At 43.9% G+C, this 16135-nt stretch overlaps 1 protein-coding gene and 11 non-coding genes across 12 annotated transcripts; all 12 read right to left on the reverse strand.

Annotated features, from left to right (window-relative positions):
* Positions 1-3195: 3195 nt before the first annotated feature.
* On the reverse strand, positions 3196-3269 carry trnan-guu. Its single transcript has one exon. It is a non-coding gene; the product is annotated as a tRNA-Asn (tRNA).
* Positions 3270-3640: 371 nt separating this feature from the next.
* Positions 3641-3714, reverse strand: trnan-guu. Its single transcript has one exon. It is a non-coding gene; the product is annotated as a tRNA-Asn (tRNA).
* Positions 3715-4077: 363 nt separating this feature from the next.
* On the reverse strand, positions 4078-4151 carry trnan-guu. The gene has a single exon. It is a non-coding gene; the product is annotated as a tRNA-Asn (tRNA).
* A 361-nt stretch (positions 4152-4512) lies between these two features.
* On the reverse strand, positions 4513-4586 carry trnan-guu. The gene has a single exon. It is a non-coding gene; the product is annotated as a tRNA-Asn (tRNA).
* Positions 4587-4958: 372 nt separating this feature from the next.
* trnan-guu lies at positions 4959-5030 on the reverse strand. The gene has a single exon. It is a non-coding gene; the product is annotated as a tRNA-Asn (tRNA).
* Positions 5031-5493: 463 nt separating this feature from the next.
* On the reverse strand, positions 5494-12818 carry LOC111611031. The gene is made up of 13 exons (XM_023346637.1): positions 12130-12818; positions 11938-12024; positions 11689-11814; positions 11262-11531; positions 10696-11177; positions 10267-10594; positions 8600-9401; positions 8272-8481; positions 7911-8155; positions 7206-7430; positions 7018-7122; positions 6630-6916; positions 5494-6103 (listed from the first exon to the last, which is right to left on the reverse strand). The coding sequence occupies exons 1-13, from the start codon at positions 12316-12318 to the stop codon at positions 6082-6084; spliced, it is 3378 nt and encodes a 1125-aa protein (XP_023202405.1). The 5' UTR covers positions 12319-12818; the 3' UTR covers positions 5494-6081.
* A 754-nt stretch (positions 12819-13572) lies between these two features.
* trnan-guu lies at positions 13573-13646 on the reverse strand. The gene has a single exon. It is a non-coding gene; the product is annotated as a tRNA-Asn (tRNA).
* Positions 13647-14017: 371 nt separating this feature from the next.
* Positions 14018-14091, reverse strand: trnan-guu. The gene has a single exon. It is a non-coding gene; the product is annotated as a tRNA-Asn (tRNA).
* Positions 14092-14462: 371 nt separating this feature from the next.
* Positions 14463-14536, reverse strand: trnan-guu. The gene has a single exon. It is a non-coding gene; the product is annotated as a tRNA-Asn (tRNA).
* A 363-nt stretch (positions 14537-14899) lies between these two features.
* On the reverse strand, positions 14900-14973 carry trnan-guu. Its single transcript has one exon. It is a non-coding gene; the product is annotated as a tRNA-Asn (tRNA).
* Positions 14974-15336: 363 nt separating this feature from the next.
* Positions 15337-15410, reverse strand: trnan-guu. Its single transcript has one exon. It is a non-coding gene; the product is annotated as a tRNA-Asn (tRNA).
* Positions 15411-15773: 363 nt separating this feature from the next.
* Positions 15774-15847, reverse strand: trnan-guu. Its single transcript has one exon. It is a non-coding gene; the product is annotated as a tRNA-Asn (tRNA).
* Positions 15848-16135: the final 288 nt, after the last annotated feature.

Here is a 16135-nt window from a genome sequence, read left to right on the forward strand (position 1 = left end):
GCAACACATTTCCATTGAAGTCTCCCATTTCTTTTTCTTAACCAAGAAATTTGTGGTTTGCTGAAGGACTTAAATCCTTTTACTGTATGGTTTGTTGAATTACTTTGTGTACACAATGACAATAAGAATAAATATCTGTATCATTAACCCAAAACAAAATAAACACACTATGAACTAAATAAAACTTATATACAGTGAAGTTATTTAAAATAAAGAAAATGTTTATTTTTTCTTTTTAATTTGTTCCAGCCACTGCTCTTTAGTGAGACTTTCATTAGAGGGACAGTAAATTTGCCCTCTATATTGGCTGTGTCCTGTTTCAGCTATTCTAAACTGCCCGCATTTTTTGCATGTGTTGTGCAAAACTTTGCGAGTCAATTTTCGAGGTTCTCTACCAGGTTGAGCAGGGGCTGCACCTGGAGACTGTGCCTGCTCCTCTTTTCTTTGGACTACGATGGATATTGCACAGTCGGACAAAGATGGTCTCCACCAAGCGGCAGCAGTCTGGCCATTGGGCAGATGGGGCTGGAGTGGTTAGAGCATGCCTCTTTACACTCTCAACCCCAGGAGTAAATTCTTGCCTCTTCTTGGGGGACCGAAACCTCCCAGTGTTCAATCTTTCTTGATGTCTTGCAGCAAATACCGTTCTCTGTTTATCAAACTCCAGCAGGTTCTGCCACAGAGCAACAATGCAGCTCACCTAAACAGGAAAATAAAACAATTTTACATTAGGACAACAATATGCAAGTGAGGTGAAAGGCGTGTGCATGTCTGCAGCAAGCAACAATGCATGTTACTGACCTCCTGGTTGGTCAGCACCAGTGAGGTTTTGCTCCTTAGATCCACCAGATACTCAGCCAAGCTGTCAACTTTGTCCAGGCCTGGTACACCGGCTTCATCTAAACCCTGAGAAAACATAAATAATGTTGAAGTTATTTGAAGTTTTATTAAATTTTTCTTCAATTCTACAGCTTACTATGAATGCCCACCTCTGACATAGGCTCAGCAATGCCAGGCTGGGTGGAGGCAGCAGACAGGGTGGAGGGAGCTGGCTGGGTGGAGGGAGCTGGCTGGGTGGAGGGAGCAGACAGAGTGGAGGCAGCAGACAGGGTGGAGGCAGCAGGCTGGGTGGAGGCAGCTGACTGCCTAACGAGAAATAACGAGAAATGTACAATCATGTGAAGTATATACTTTATAAATCACTACATCAAAATAAGCACAAGAAAATGTTTTGTTCAAAAACTATTATAGTTTGTTGCCAAGACAGAATCAATAATATAAAGTATTGAGCAAACAAACAAGAACATTTACCCTTGACAAAGATGGAGGGGACCTCAGGAAACAGCGGGTGGCTGTTGCTGTATCTCCAGAATTAGATTGTGAACCCACAGACTGTGGGGTCAAAGAAGGAGGTGCAGAAGGAGGCTGCAGTGCAGGCTACCAAAACAAAGATATTTTAAGTATAAAAGTCACCATTCACCAGAATTGCAAGAGACAAGACATAGCTTCAAATTTGACTAAGAAGTGATTGTTATTAGATATTATTTTAAACCAGCTTACTTTAACAGTGTGAAAGCCACAGTCACAAGTGACAGACGCTCCAAAAAGGGTGGTCTGTCCCCGAACTTGCATGGGGCATTTTTCTATCTGAAACAGTGTAACATAATCTTATTAATGACAGCTACTCAAGTCTGTCCTTTTTTATAAACATATCTACACACACAAGTGAATGAAACAGTGACTTCACTTTACCTTCTGATAGATATCATGCCATTTCTTCTGCCTTGGGGCTGGTCTATTCCCTGCATTGGAAGGCCAAACCCCAGTGCTGGCAAATGCCTTAAGCCTTGCCATCCACTCCCCATCCCCCATACCTTTGTGGCTCTTTGGCTTGGTGCTCATCTGAAGATAACATTGGGAATTAGCAGAATCAAATTCCATAAACTAATGATGCACTTTGTGCACAACTAACAATGGGTATGACATAAAAGCATTTAAAAGTAAAATCAAAGCCATAGTTTTCTGTGCTAATTATGATGAGGTAAAAAAAAAAAACTATAACCCTCGATCGATCGATCGATCGATCGAGGTTGGTCTATATATAGGTTGATATCTATGTATGCATTTACATTTTAACTTAAAATGTTACTACTATATTATAAAATAAAATGTGTCCTTACTCTTGCACTCAGAACATGACATCATTATGTCGCCCTTTTATTTAACCCACAATATATTATTTTAGCTGATGTACAATTATAAATACGAAATCTGTTTGAACGACAACAGACAATAAACAATATTAATGGGTACTCACAGCAAGATCGTTTAGGTCGAGAGATCAATGATGTGATGACGAATCCTTCTTCAACGAAGCTAGGCTACTGACATCTGACTTTCAGAATCTTCCAACGGTTTTTATTTTTAAAAATAAAATTCGAAATTTGTTTTGTTTGTGGTGGTGGGGGGCGTGAGGGCGTCTGAGAGAGGGAGGGGTCACGGTGATTGGCCGATTTCCATTGTGAGCGCGGACATTGATAGGTTCGCATGTCGCCACGGTGATTGGCCGATTTCCATTGTGAGCGCGGACATTGATAGGTTCTCATGTCGCCACGGTGATTGGCCGATTTCCATTGTGAGCGCGGACATTGATAGGTTCGCATGTCGCCACGGTGATTGGCCGATTTCCATTGTGAGCGCGGACATTGATAGGCTCGGTCCATTATGAGGCGGTACGACATTGGCTAAACTGTTCAATGTGAGAATGGAGAGGGGCAAGCGCCATTGGAGGAGAAACACCGACTAACGTGAGCGAAGTAGCGCCACAGAGACACTGAAATGCTACAGGTAGCCGTGACATAGATTCATCACATGTGCAACATTCTAGCCTCGCTTCTGAAATCCGTTGCAATAATCATGGCAAAAGACAGAGTTGAGCGGTAAGATGATGGGGAATTGCTTCAAACTCAAAAACGGCTTTGCGACTCTCACCAAATATGTTAGATTTCTAATCAGTCTTTACAATTCAAAGGTCGAGCAATCCATACGTTGCATTTGGTCAACTTCCTTTTTATGTGGTAATCACGTACTGTAGTGCGTATTTTAAAAGCAGCGGACAAGAATGGCAGATGAAATTCAACAGTCATTGAAAGTGAGCCAGACAACATCCTTTGTCCTATCTAGAATATTGACAGTCGTCCCTGGGTGGGCTCGAACCACCATCCTTTCGGTTAACAGCCGAACACGCTAACCAATTGCGCCACAGAGACAGAGACACTGAAATACTACAGGTAGCCGTGACATAGATTCATCACATGTGCAACATTCTAGCCTCGCTTCTGAAATCCATTGCATTAACCATGGCAAAAGACAGAATTGAGCGGTAAGTTGATGTGGAAATGCGTCAACCACTTGCTTGCGCCTCTCGCCAAACCTTATAGATTTCTATACTGTCCATACCATAGTTCAAAGTCAAACGGTCGAGCAATCCAAACGTTGCATTTGGTCAACTTCCTTTTTGTGGTAATCACGTACTGTAGTGAGTATTTCAAAAGCAGCGGACAAGAATGGCAGATGAAATTCAACAATCATTGATAATGAGCCAGACAACATCCTTTGTCCTATCTAGAATATTGACAGTCGTCCCTGGGTGGGCTCGAACCACCAACCTTTCGGTTAACAGCCGAACGCGCTAACCAATTGCGCCACAGAGACACTGAAATGCTACAGGTAGTCGTGACATAGATTCATCACATGTGCAACATTCTAGCCTCGCTTCTGAAATCCGTTGCAATAATCATGGCAAAAGACAGAGTTGAGCGGTAAGATGATGGGGAATTGCTTCAAACTCAAAAACGGCTTTGCGACTCTCACCAAATATGTTAGATTTCTAATCAGTCTTTACAATTCAAAGGTCGAGCAATCCATACGTTGCATTTGGTCAACTTCCTTTTTATGTGGTAATCACGTACTGTAGTGCGTATTTTAAAAGCAGCGGACAAGAATGGCAGATGAAATTCAACAGTCATTGAAAGTGAGCCAGACAACATCCTTTGTCCTATCTAGAATATTGACAGTCGTCCCTGGGTGGGCTCGAACCACCAACCTTTCGGTTAACAGCCGAACGCGCTAACCAATTGCGCCACAGAGACACTGAAATGCTACAGGTAGTCGTGACATAGATTCATCACATGTGCAACATTCTAGCCTCGCTTCTGAAATCCGTTGCAATAATCATGGCAAAAGACAGAGTTGAGCGGTAAGTATGATGGGGAATTGCTTCAAACTCAAAACGGCTTTGCGACTCTCACCAAATATGTTAGATTTCTAATCAGTCTTTACAATTCAAAGGTCGAGCAATCCATACGTTGCATTGGTCAACTTCCTTTTATGTGGTAATCACGTACTGTAGTGCGTATTTTAAAAGCAGCGGACAAGAATGGCAGATGAAATTCAACAGTCATTGAAAATGAGCCAGACAACATCCTTTGTCCTATCTAGAATATTGACAGTCGTCCCTGGGTGGGCTCGAACCACCATCCTTTCGGTTAACAGCCGAACGCGCTAACCAATTGCGCCACAGAGACAGAGACACTGAAATACTACAGGTAGCCGTGACATAGATTCATCACATGTGCAACATTCTAGCCTCGCTTCTGAAATCCATTGCATTAACCATGGCAAAAGACAGAATTGAGCGGTAAGTTGATGTGGAATTGCGTCAACCACTGCTTGCGCCTCTCGCCAAACCTTATAGATTTCTATACTGTCCATACCTTAGTTCAAAGTCAAACGGTCGAGCAATCCAAACGTTGCATTTGGTCAACTTCCTTTTTGTGGTAATCACGTACTGTAGTGAGTATTTCAAAAGCAGCGGACAAGAATGGCAGATGAAATTCAACAATCATTGATAATGAGCCAGACAACATCCTTTGTCCTATCTAGAATATTGACAGTCGTCCCTGGGTGGGCTCGAACCACCAACCTTTCGGTTAACAGCCGAACGCGCTAACCAATTGCGCCAAAGTTGGGGAACAATAGTCTACTTGGGGGGGGGAAGAAAGGAAGAAAGGGGGAAGAAAGGGAGGGGAGAAGAAAGGGGAAGAGTGAGGCCGATCCCAGAGTCGCGAGTTCGATCCTACCAGTCGCCATACTATGTTTTAGTGAAAAGATTTCCCACAATTAATGTTTAAGTGTTATGAAGTAACGGCTGTTTTTTTGTATCTTGAAAACATTTTAAATGCTTTTTGTACAGATAGTGTAGTACTGTAAACTAAAACCCAACACTTGTCATAAAAGGCTTTCTTTTTAAAACTTTGAATTGCTTAATTAATTTTGCTTTTTTATTCTGATATATTCAAATTAATGTGTTAAATTATACTGTATACTATATACTTGATGTATATTTTAATGTCCTTAATCATACTCAGTGCTTATTTTCATTTTTCACAGCAAAACAGTGACTGAAACTAAAATTGCAAGTGTCTTCCTAAAGTACTTTGAGTGAAGTGAATGATATCTTTTTTCTAGTGTATGCTTAAATTACCAATAATTCAGAATTTGAAGCAGCTAATATTTACTCACAAAAGACCATAGACCTTATCGGTTTAAAAGAACCAAATATTTATTCAACAATTAAGACAGTGAATTAAACATTTTTAGTTAGTCCCAAAACATTGTAGCATTTGGATGCAACACATTTCCATTGAAGTCTCCCATTTCTTTTTCTTAACCAAGAAATTTGTGGTTTGCTGAAGGACTTAAATCCTTTTACTGTATGGTTTGTTGAATTACTTTGTGTACACAATGACAATAAGAATAAATATCTGTATCATTAACCCAAAACAAAATAAACACACTATGAACTAAATAAAACTTATATACAGTGAAGTTATTTAAAATAAAGAAAATGTTTATTTTTTCTTTTTAATTTGTTCCAGCCACTGCTCTTTAGTGAGACTTTCATTAGAGGGACAGTAAATTTGCCCTCTATATTGGCTGTGTCCTGTTTCAGCTATTCTAAACTGCCCGCATTTTTTGCATGTGTTGTGCAAAACTTTGCGAGTCAATTTTCGAGGTTCTCTACCAGGTTGAGCAGGGGCTGCTCTGGGAGCCAGAGCAGGGGCCAGAGCAGGGGCCACAGGATAAGCATGTGGAGGAGGGGTGGAGAGGTTCCACAAACTCTGTTGCTGTTGGGTAGTGAGGATAACAGATCCCTGTGGTGCCATTGGAGTAATTGCCACTAGCTGAGGCCTTTTGGGTGGGGCAGGGAGAAGCTGCCGCTGTCCTGATGGATTTGTCCCATCAGTGAATTGTAGCTTTCTTTTAATTTTGACTGCCCCACAGTGTTGGATGGTAGCCTATATGTATGCAGTGGCCCTGAATGTGGTACGCCGTAATGCGGGCGTATATTTGCAGGCAGAAGCGGGTCAGCAGCTACAGAAAACTGGCTGGGAAGGTTTAGCCCTTGAAGTACCACAGCGGTCTCTTGCCTTTTGACCCTTCTGTTATGCCACTGAACCAGGGTGGTGTAGCTAACATCCACTAGCTGCAAATGTGTCTGCCCCATCACAGCTCCATTCGCCAGAACGAGCTGCCTGATCTTTCTATAGTCTTGTAGGATCAAATCCCACCTGGAGACTGTGCCTGATCCTCTTTTCTTTGGACTACGATGGATATTGCACAGTCGGACAAAGATGGTCTCCACCAAGCGGCAGCAGTCTGGCCATTGGGCAGATGGGGCTGGAGTGGTTAGAGCATGCCTCTTTACACTCTCAACCCCAGGAGTAAATTCTTGCCTCTTCTTGGGGGACCGAAACCTCCCAGTGTTCAATCTTTCTTGATGTCTTGCAGCAAATACCGTTCTCTGTTTATCAAACTCCAGCAGGTTCTGCCACAGAGCAACAATGCAGCTCACCTAAACAGGAAAATAAAACAATTTTACATTAGGACAACAATATGCAAGTGAGGTGAAAGGCGTGTGCATGTCTGCAGCAAGCAACAATGCATGTTACTGACCTCCTGGTTGGTCAGCACCAGTGAGGTTTTGCTCCTTAGCTCCACCAGATACTCAGCCAAGCTGTCAACTTTGTCCAGGCCTGGTACACCGGCCTCATCTAAACCCTGAGAAAACATAAATAATGTTGAAGTTATTTGAAGTTTTATTAAATTTTTCTTCAATTCTACAGCTTACTATGAATGCCCACCTCTGACATAGGCTCAGCAATGCCAGGCTGGGTGGAGGCAGCAGACAGGGTGGAGGGAGCTGGCTGGGTGGAGGGAGCTGGCTGGGTGGAGGGAGCAGACAGAGTGGAGGCAGCAGACAGGGTGGAGGGAGCAGACAGGGTGGAGGCAGCACGCTGGGTGGAGGGAGCTGGCTGGGTGGAGGGAGCAGACAGGGTGGAGGCAGCACGCTGGGTGGAGGGAGCACGCTGGGTGGAGGGAGCAGGCTGGGTGGAGGGAGCAGACAGGGTGGAGGCAGCACGCTGGGTGGAGGCAGCAGGCTGGGTGGAGGCAGCAGGCTGGGTGGAGGCAGCACGCTGGGTGGAGGCAGCAGGCTGGGTGGAGGCAGCACGCTGGGTGGAGGCAGCTGACTGAGTGGAGGCAGCACGCTGGGTGGAGGGAGCAGGCTGGGTGGAGGGAGCAGGCTGGGTGGAGGGAGCAGGCTGGGTGGAGGGAGCAGACAGGGTGGAGGGAGCAGACAGGGTGGAGGCAGCACGCTGGGTGGAGGGAGCACGCTGGGTGGAGGGAGCAGGCTGGGTGGAGGGAGCAGACAGGGTGGAGGCAGCACGCTGGGTGGAGGCAGCAGGCTGGGTGGAGGCAGCAGGCTGGGTGGAGGCAGCAGGCTGGGTGGAGGCAGCTGACTGGGTGGAGGCAGCACGCTGGGTGGAGGCAGCTGGCTGGGTGGAGGCAGCTGGCTGGGTGGAGGGAGCTGGCTGGGAGGAGGATTCGAGATGTGATGTAGCTGAGAAAAGGGTCTCATCGTCTAGCTCTGATACTAGAAAGTCCAAAGCTTCTTCGTCCACAAAGCCTTCATCTTCCTCTGCTACATTAGCCTCCACATCTTCCAGCAGAACATCTGTCTCTTCTGAGTCAGGCTGGGGTTTCAGTGGCTTTCCTGTTTGACTTAGAAGGTAGTCAACGCCCAGTAGCTCACCTATGGAAAATCAAACATATTGATAGTAAAACATTCCAAAACATGTTACATATTATTGATCTTTTTATACTATAGTTTATCTTAAACTGTTTATCCTTCACATATTTCATTTGTACCTGTGTACTTTGAAGGGGGCATAAATTGTGGGACGTACTCTCGTCCCAGCACCTTCAAGCTGTTCTGATTTATGGACTGAGTCATGTCTCCAGCATATGTCAGAAGAGACGATGGTTTGTTGGTCACTGCTGCAGAACCCCGATCCTGATTCCATCTATTCAGGCCTTCCAGGAGGTAGAGCTGGAAATTCAGTAAGTTTGCACTGGTTCCTGTAAAAAAAGGAAAAAAACAACACATCATATTAATGTCTTTGAAACAATACTGGTTGATCCAGTTTTGCAAAAAATATACAGTAAAGTGTTGTAGTCATGTTAGAAAGCGACTTACCTGGAATAAACCTGTTTAAATGACAATGAAATGACTCCAGGGATGTAGAGCCTCGTGAACAGCGATAACGTGTCAACTTGATTCCGCTCTTGTTGACACTGCCCACCTCAGTGTACAACTGAATCCCTGCAACATCCTGAATGCATTTCACATGCCGTTTTTGGACACCCCAGATGTGTTTTATCCTGACTTCATCCAGTAAGGGAACCCCCATCAAATCTCTCCCTTTTGGACCATTCAGCTCCTCCAGCAGTCGTTCAATAAGGACAGTAGTGATGTCCTCTCCCCGTGTCCTCCTACGACAGAAATTACTCAACTCCTTCTTGGTTATCTGCCTGTCCACCATGGTGTTGGTTATACCTGGCCTCTGTTCCTGCTGGAGCTGCCTTTCTTTCGCTCGTCGAAGAAGGTCAAGGTCCCCTGCATCCCACTCAAAAATGCAGGAGGACAGTGCCCGCATGAAAGCAGGATACAGAGGGTGGGCATCCGTGGTACAACCAACAGCCAGCCTCCGCATAAAGTGCCAAATGTCCAGGCGAATGTAAATATCTGGCCACCCTCCAAACCTGGCCTGCAGCTTGCTGAGGCCTTCACTAACACAGCAGCCACAGTCCACATACAGCACCTTTGGAGGTGCAGCCCCAGCCTGGCGGTACCGCTCCATCAGTCCTGCAGCCATTTTGTCCAGTCCTGGACCCTCCTGGACAGTCAGGACACTATTCAATATTTGGCCCAGCTCATTGCTGACTGACGACACCCACAGAGCCGTTCCTTTGCTGTGGCCAGCCAGCTTTTTGGTGATCTACAATAGAAAGTGTGGAATTAAATCTTGCCGTTTCTCATGTCTACAGAAACCACTGCCGGCTGTGTATTTCATAACATTTTCAATGTACTTAGAACAATAAACTTTTCACAAGTTTAATTGTTTGTGAAACAGAAAAAAAGTTATCCCAAACATTTTTAAAATTATTAGCGTTTTAAATTTAGTAGTGTACAACTTTTTTTCCAAGTAGGATATAATAATCAATATTATTATTGTCAAGTTTTTTGCTCTCTTTAAACCACCTCAGCTTCTGCCCAAACTTGAAAAAGCTTGCTTCCCTCAAAGAAATGCAGGAACCACTCATTTCAGCGACATCTTTTATTCATCTTTTCTTTTTGTCTTTAGATTAGTTCAATTAACAGTGTAAGACCACCATGATTTTGCAGAAGTAGTCACAGAGAGTCACAGAGCAGTTTGAAAACCTACAAACAAATGAAACAAAATCAATTACAGATCACAATGAACTAATGAACTAGTTTTCCAGGTAATGTTAATCTACTTTTAAGTGAACAGTGAATGAACAAACAAACTACATTCCACACACATAAATCCCATTTCATCACCAAGGCTAATTTGGTCTTCTGAATGCAGATTAAATGATATAAACTGTGCATAATGTCCAGTTCCTACCAGTGGTGTCTTTGTGGAAGCTTGAAGCTGAGGCTCTTTGTCTGAGCACAGGTGTGCCAAGTTACCTTATAGACTTCAGATAGGCCTGATTGAAAGGGAGGGGTGCGCTTGATTCTCTGTGATGTGTGTGCCAGTTGGGTGGAGATAGTAAATGCACTCACAAATGTACCATTTGCTGTTTTAACTTGACAATTATCATTACATGGTTACTAACCTTTTTGGTGGAGTCCAGCTTCAGAACTGTCCCCAAGGTGGAGGTGATGCTGGCTTTTATGTGTTCTATGCGTGACAGAATATCTCTGCCATACACTGACAACAACCAGCGATCAGTGGGGATGTCAGCTGGTTCTGGGGGCTCCTGGCACACCACAGGGAAAAGGCTGGGTCTATTTACAAAGTTAGCGCACTCCTCCAGATAGTGCCCCAACCTGTTCAGCCACTCCTCCCCGTGGTTTTCTTTCAGCTGCTTCAGCAGCCGTGCTGAACTGTTGCCCTGTGTCCTGTCTCTCATCAGCCTGATCACTCGTATGTCACAAGCATACCTGGAAGGCAGATTAACAAAGTATTTATTTTGCAGTTACATTTGCATGTAATGTAATATCTTCATTCCTTCAGTTAGCATTTTACTAAATGTTTTACTCACTTTTGGGTGAGGATGAGCCGAAATAATTTCTGGTGCGGCAAGTCCAGCTGGTCTCGGATGCTCTGGGATGTTGATAGATACGTGAGATTACACCCGCTGCACCTGAGTGTCTCCGTCACAAGGAGGTAATACCTATCAATATCCAGGACTTTCCGAGCCCTCTTGTGGATGCCAGCACCTGTAAGATGATTCCCACAAGTTTTGCAGAACACCCTGACCTTCCACTGATGGTAGGGCATCCATACGAGGAGCCGATGTGAAAAAAACCTCTCAGGTGTTGGCACCTGATGGTAAATGAGGGCCGGCGCAGGAGGCTCGTACCACAGCTTTAAATCTGGGCGCAGTTTGCCAGATTTAAAGAGGGTATTTGAGATCCATCTTTGATCCTGCACAGGGATGGTTTTCCTCATCTCACTCGGTAACCAGAAAGAAGCTGCATTATCACCTGCAGCTGGTTGTAACAGAGACGTTGAAGGCTGTTCCTAAAAACAACAGAACATAAATATGTTTGAAAACAGATATCTTAGAACTGCTTTATTTTAATGAATATACAATGCTGTACTCACAGATGCAACTGTCTTGCCGGAGTGTGTCTGGGAGGATGGAGCAACACTAGGGCTCCTCACAGAGGGTGGAGAAGGACTTGGGCTCCTCACGGAGGATGGAAAGGGACTTGGGCTCCTCACAGAGGATGGAAAGGGACTTGGGCTCCTCACAGAGGATGGAGAGGGACTTGGGCTCCTCACAGAGGATGGAGAGGGACTCGGTGTCTTCCGGGCCACCAAGTTTGGCTTCACTGAATCCGAAAGAGAACCCCCAAAATAGGACTTAGTGAACTGAAACGAGAAATGTACAATCATGTGAAGTATATACTTTATAAATCACTACATCAAAATAAGCACAAGAAAATGTTTTGTTCAAAAACTATTATAGTTTGTTGCCAAGACAGAATCAATAATATAAAGTATTGAGCAAACAAACAAGAACATTTACCCTTGACAAAGATGGAGGGGACCTCAGGAAACAGCGGGTGGCTGTTGCTGTATCTCCAGAATTAGATTGTGAACCCACAGACTGTGGGGTCAAAGAAGGAGGTGCAGAAGGAGGCTGCAGTGCAGGCTACCAAAACAAAGATATTTTAAGTATAAAAGTCACCATTCACCAGAATTGCAAGAGACAAGACATAGCTTCAAATTTGACTAAGAAGTGATTGTTATTAGATATTATTTTAAACCAGCTTACTTTAACAGTGTGAAAGCCACAGTCACAAGTGACAGACGCTCCAAAAAGGGTGGTCTGTCCCCGAACTTGCATGGGGCATTTTTCTATCTGAAACAGTGTAACATAATCTTATTAATGACAGCTACTCAAGTCTGTCCTTTTTTATAAACATATCTACACACACAAGTGAATGAAACAGTGACTTCACTTTACCTTCTGATAGATATCATGCCATTTCTTCTGCCTTGGGGCTGGTCTATTCCCTGCATTGGAAGGCCAAACCCCAGTGCTGGCAAATGCCTTAAGCCTTGCCATCCACTCCCCATCCCCCATACCTTTGTGGCTCTTTGGCTTGGTGCTCATCTGAAGATAACATTGGGAATTAGCAGAATCAAATTCCATAAACTAATGATGCACTTTGTGCACAACTAACAATGGGTATGACATAAAAGCATTTAAAAGTAAAATCAAAGCCATAGTTTTCTGTGCTAATTATGATGAGGTAAAAAAAAAAAACTATAAACCTCGATCGATCGATCGATCGATCGAGGTTGGTCTATATATAGGTTGATATCTATGTATGCATTTACATTTTAACTTAAAATGTTACTACTATATTATAAAATAAAATGTGTCCTTACTCTTGCACTCAGAACATGACATCATTATGTCGCCCTTTTATTTAACCCACAATATATTATTTTAGCTGATGTACAATTATAAATACGAAATCTGTTTGAACGACAACAGACAATAAACAATATTAATGGGTACTCACAGCAAGATCGTTTAGGTCGAGAGATCAATGATGCGATGACGAATCCTTCTTCAACGAAGCTAGGCTACTGACATCTGACTTTCAGAATCTTCCAACGGTTTTTATTTTTAAAAATAAAATTCGAAATTTGTTTTGGTTGTGGTGGTGGGGGGCGTGAGGGCGTCTGAGGGAGGGAGGGCTCACGGTGATTGGCCGATTTCCATTGTGAGCGCGGACATTGATAGGTTCGCATGTCGCCACGGTGATTGGCCGATTTCCATTGTGAGCGCGGACATTGATAGGTTCGCATGTCGCCACGGTGATTGGCCGATTTCCATTGTGAGCGCGGACATTGATAGGTTCTCATGTCGCCACGGTGATTGGCCGATTTCCATTGTGAGCGCGGACATTGATAGGCTCGGTCCATTATGAGGCGGTACGACATTGGCTAAACCGTTCAATGTGAGAATGGAGAGGGGCAAGCGCCATTGGAGGAGAAACACCGACTAACGTGAGCGAAGTAGCGCCACAGAGACACTGAAATGCAACAGGTAGTCGTGACATAGATTCATCACATGTGCAACATTCTAGCCTCGCTTCTGAAATCCGTTGCAATAATCATGGCAAAAGACAGAGTTGACCGGTAAGATGATGGGGAATTGCTTCAAACTCAAAAACGGCTTTGCGACTCTCACCAAATATGTTAGATTTCTAATCAGTCTTTACAATTCAGAGGTCGAGCAATCCATACGTTGCATTTGGTCAACTTCCTTTTTATGTGGTAATCACGTACTGTAGTGCGTATTTTAAAAGCAGCGGACAAGAATGGCAGATGAAATTCAACAGTCATTGAAAATGAGCCAGACAACATCCTTTGTCCTATCGAGAATATTGACAGTCGTCCCTGGGTGGGCTCGAACCACCATCCTTTCGGTTAACAGCCGAACGCGCTAACCAATTGCGCCACAGAGACAGAGACACTGAAATACTACAGGTAGCCGTGACATAGATTCATTACATGTGCAACATTCTAGCCTCGCTTCTGAAATCCATTGCATTAACCATGGCAAAAGATAGAATTGAGCGGTAAGTTGATGTGGAATTGCGTCAACCACTGCTTGCGCCTCTCGCCAAACCTTATAGATTTCTATACTGTCCATACCATAGTTCAAAGTCAAAAGGTCGAGCAATCCAAACGTTGCATTTGGTCAACTTCCTTTTTTGTGGTAATCACGTACTGTAGTGCGTATTTTAAAAGCAGCGGACAAGAATGGCAGATGAAATTCAACAGTCATTGAAAATGAGCCAGACAACATCCTTTGTCCTATCTAGAATATTGACAGTCGTCCCTGGGTGGGCTCGAACCACCAACCTTTCGGTTAACAGCCGAACGCGCTAACCAATTGCGCCACAGAGACAGAGACACTGAAATACTACAGGTAGCCGTGACATAGATTCATCACATGTGCAACATTCTAGCCTCGCTTCTGAAATCCATTGCATTAACCATGGCAAAAGACAGAATTGAGCGGTAAGTTGATGTGGAATTGCGTCAACCACTTGCTTGCGCCTCTCGCCAAACCTTATAGATTTCTATACTGTCCATACCATAGTTCAAAGTCAAAAGGTCGAGCAATCCAAACGTTGCATTTGGTCAACTTCCTTTTTGTGGTAATCACGTACTGTAGTGAGTATTTCAAAAGCAGCGGACAAGAATGGCAGATGAAATTCAACAATCATTGATAATGAGCCAGACAACATCCTTTGTCCTATCTAGAATATTGACAGTCATCCCTGGGTGGGCTCGAACCACCAACCTTTCGGTTAACAGCCGAACGCGCTAACCAATTGCGCCACAGAGACACTGAAATACTACAGGTAGTCGTGACATAGATTCATCACATGTGCAACATTCTAGCCTCGCTTCTGAAATCCGTTGCAATAATCATGGCAAAAGACAGAGTTGAGCGGTAAGATGATGGGGAACTGCTTCAAACTCAAAAACGGCTTTGCGACTCTCACCAAATATGTTAGATTTCTAATCAGTCTTTACAATTCAAAGGTCGAGCAATCCATACGTTGCATTTGGTCAACTTCCTTTTTATGTGGTAATCACGTACTGTAGTGCGTATTTTAAAAGCAGCGGACAAGAATGGCAGATGAAATTCAACAGTCATTGAAAATGAGCCAGACAACATCCTTTGTCCTATCTAGAATATTGACAGTCGTCCCTGGGTGGGCTCGAACCACCAACCTTTCGGTTAACAGCCGAACGCGCTAACCAATTGCGCCACAGAGACACTGAAATACTACAGGTAGTCGTGACATAGATTCATCACATGTGCAACATTCTAGCCTCGCTTCTGAAATCCGTTGCAATAATCATGGCAAAAGACAGAGTTGAGCGGTAAGATGATGGGGAATTGCTTCAAACTCAAAAACGGCTTTGCGACTCTCACCAAATATGTTAGATTTCTAATCAGTCTTTACAATTCAAAGGTCGAGCAATCCATACGTTGCATTTGGTCAACTTCCTTTTTATGTGGTAATCACGTACTGTAGTGCGTATTTTAAAAGCAGCGGACAAGAATGGCAGATGAAATTCAACAGTCATTGAAAATGAGCCAGACAACATCCTTTGTCCTATCTAGAATATTGACAGTCGTCCCTGGGTGGGCTCGAACCACCAACCTTTCGGTTAACAGCCGAACGCGCTAACCAATTGCGCCACAGAGACACTGAAATGCTACAGGTAGTCGTGACATAGATTCATCACATGTGCAACATTCTAGCCTCGCTTCTGAAATCCATTGCATTAACCATGGCAAAAGACAGAATTGAGCGGTAAGTTGATGTGGAATTGCGTCAACCACTGCTTGCGCCTCTCGCCAAACCTTATAGATTTCTATACTGTCCATACCTTAGTTCAAAGTCAAAGGTCGAGCAATCCAAACGTTGCATTTGGTCAACTTCCTTTTTGTGGTAATCACGTACTGTAGTGAGTATTTTAAAAGCAGCGGACAAGAATGGCAGATGAAATTCAACAGTCATTGAAAATGAGCCAGACAACATCCTTTGTCCTATCGAGAATATTGACAGTCGTCCCTGGGTGGGCTCGAACCACCATCCTTTCGGTTAACAGCCGAACGCGCTAACCAATTGCGCCACAGAGACAGAGACACTGAAATACTACAGGTAGCCGTGACATAGATTCATCACATGTGCAACATTCTAGCCTCGCTTCTGAAATCCATTGCATTAACCATGGCAAAAGACAGAATTGAGCGGTAAGTTGATGTGGAATTGCGTCAACCACTGCTTGCGCCTCTCGCCAAACCTTATAGATTTCTATACTGTCCATACCATAGTTCAAAGTCAAAAGGTCGAGCAATCCAAACGTTGCATTTGGTCAACTTCCTTTTTTGTGGTAATCACGTACTGTAGTGAGTATTTCAAAAGCAG

This window comes from Xiphophorus maculatus, chromosome 14 (assembly GCF_002775205.1).
Source record: "Xiphophorus maculatus strain JP 163 A chromosome 14, X_maculatus-5.0-male, whole genome shotgun sequence".
Classification (NCBI taxonomy): Eukaryota; Metazoa; Chordata; class Actinopteri; order Cyprinodontiformes; family Poeciliidae; genus Xiphophorus; species Xiphophorus maculatus.

What these genes read in the sequence shown, in the direction of transcription:
- LOC111611031 (XM_023346637.1), bottom strand. Translation starts at nt 12,318, where the DNA reads ATGGAATTTGATTCTGCTAATTCCCAATGTTATCTTCAGATGAGCACC. An exon ending in CCGGCAAGACAGTTGCATCT is followed by an intron (nt 11,178 to 11,261) that starts GTGAGTACAGCA and finishes TGTTGTTTTTAG; the next exon opens with GAACAGCCTTCAACGTCTCT. An exon ending in TCAGGCACAGTCTCCAGGTG is followed by an intron (nt 6,104 to 6,629) that starts GGATTTGATCCT and finishes TGGCTCCCAGAG; the next exon opens with CAGCCCCTGCTCAACCTGGT.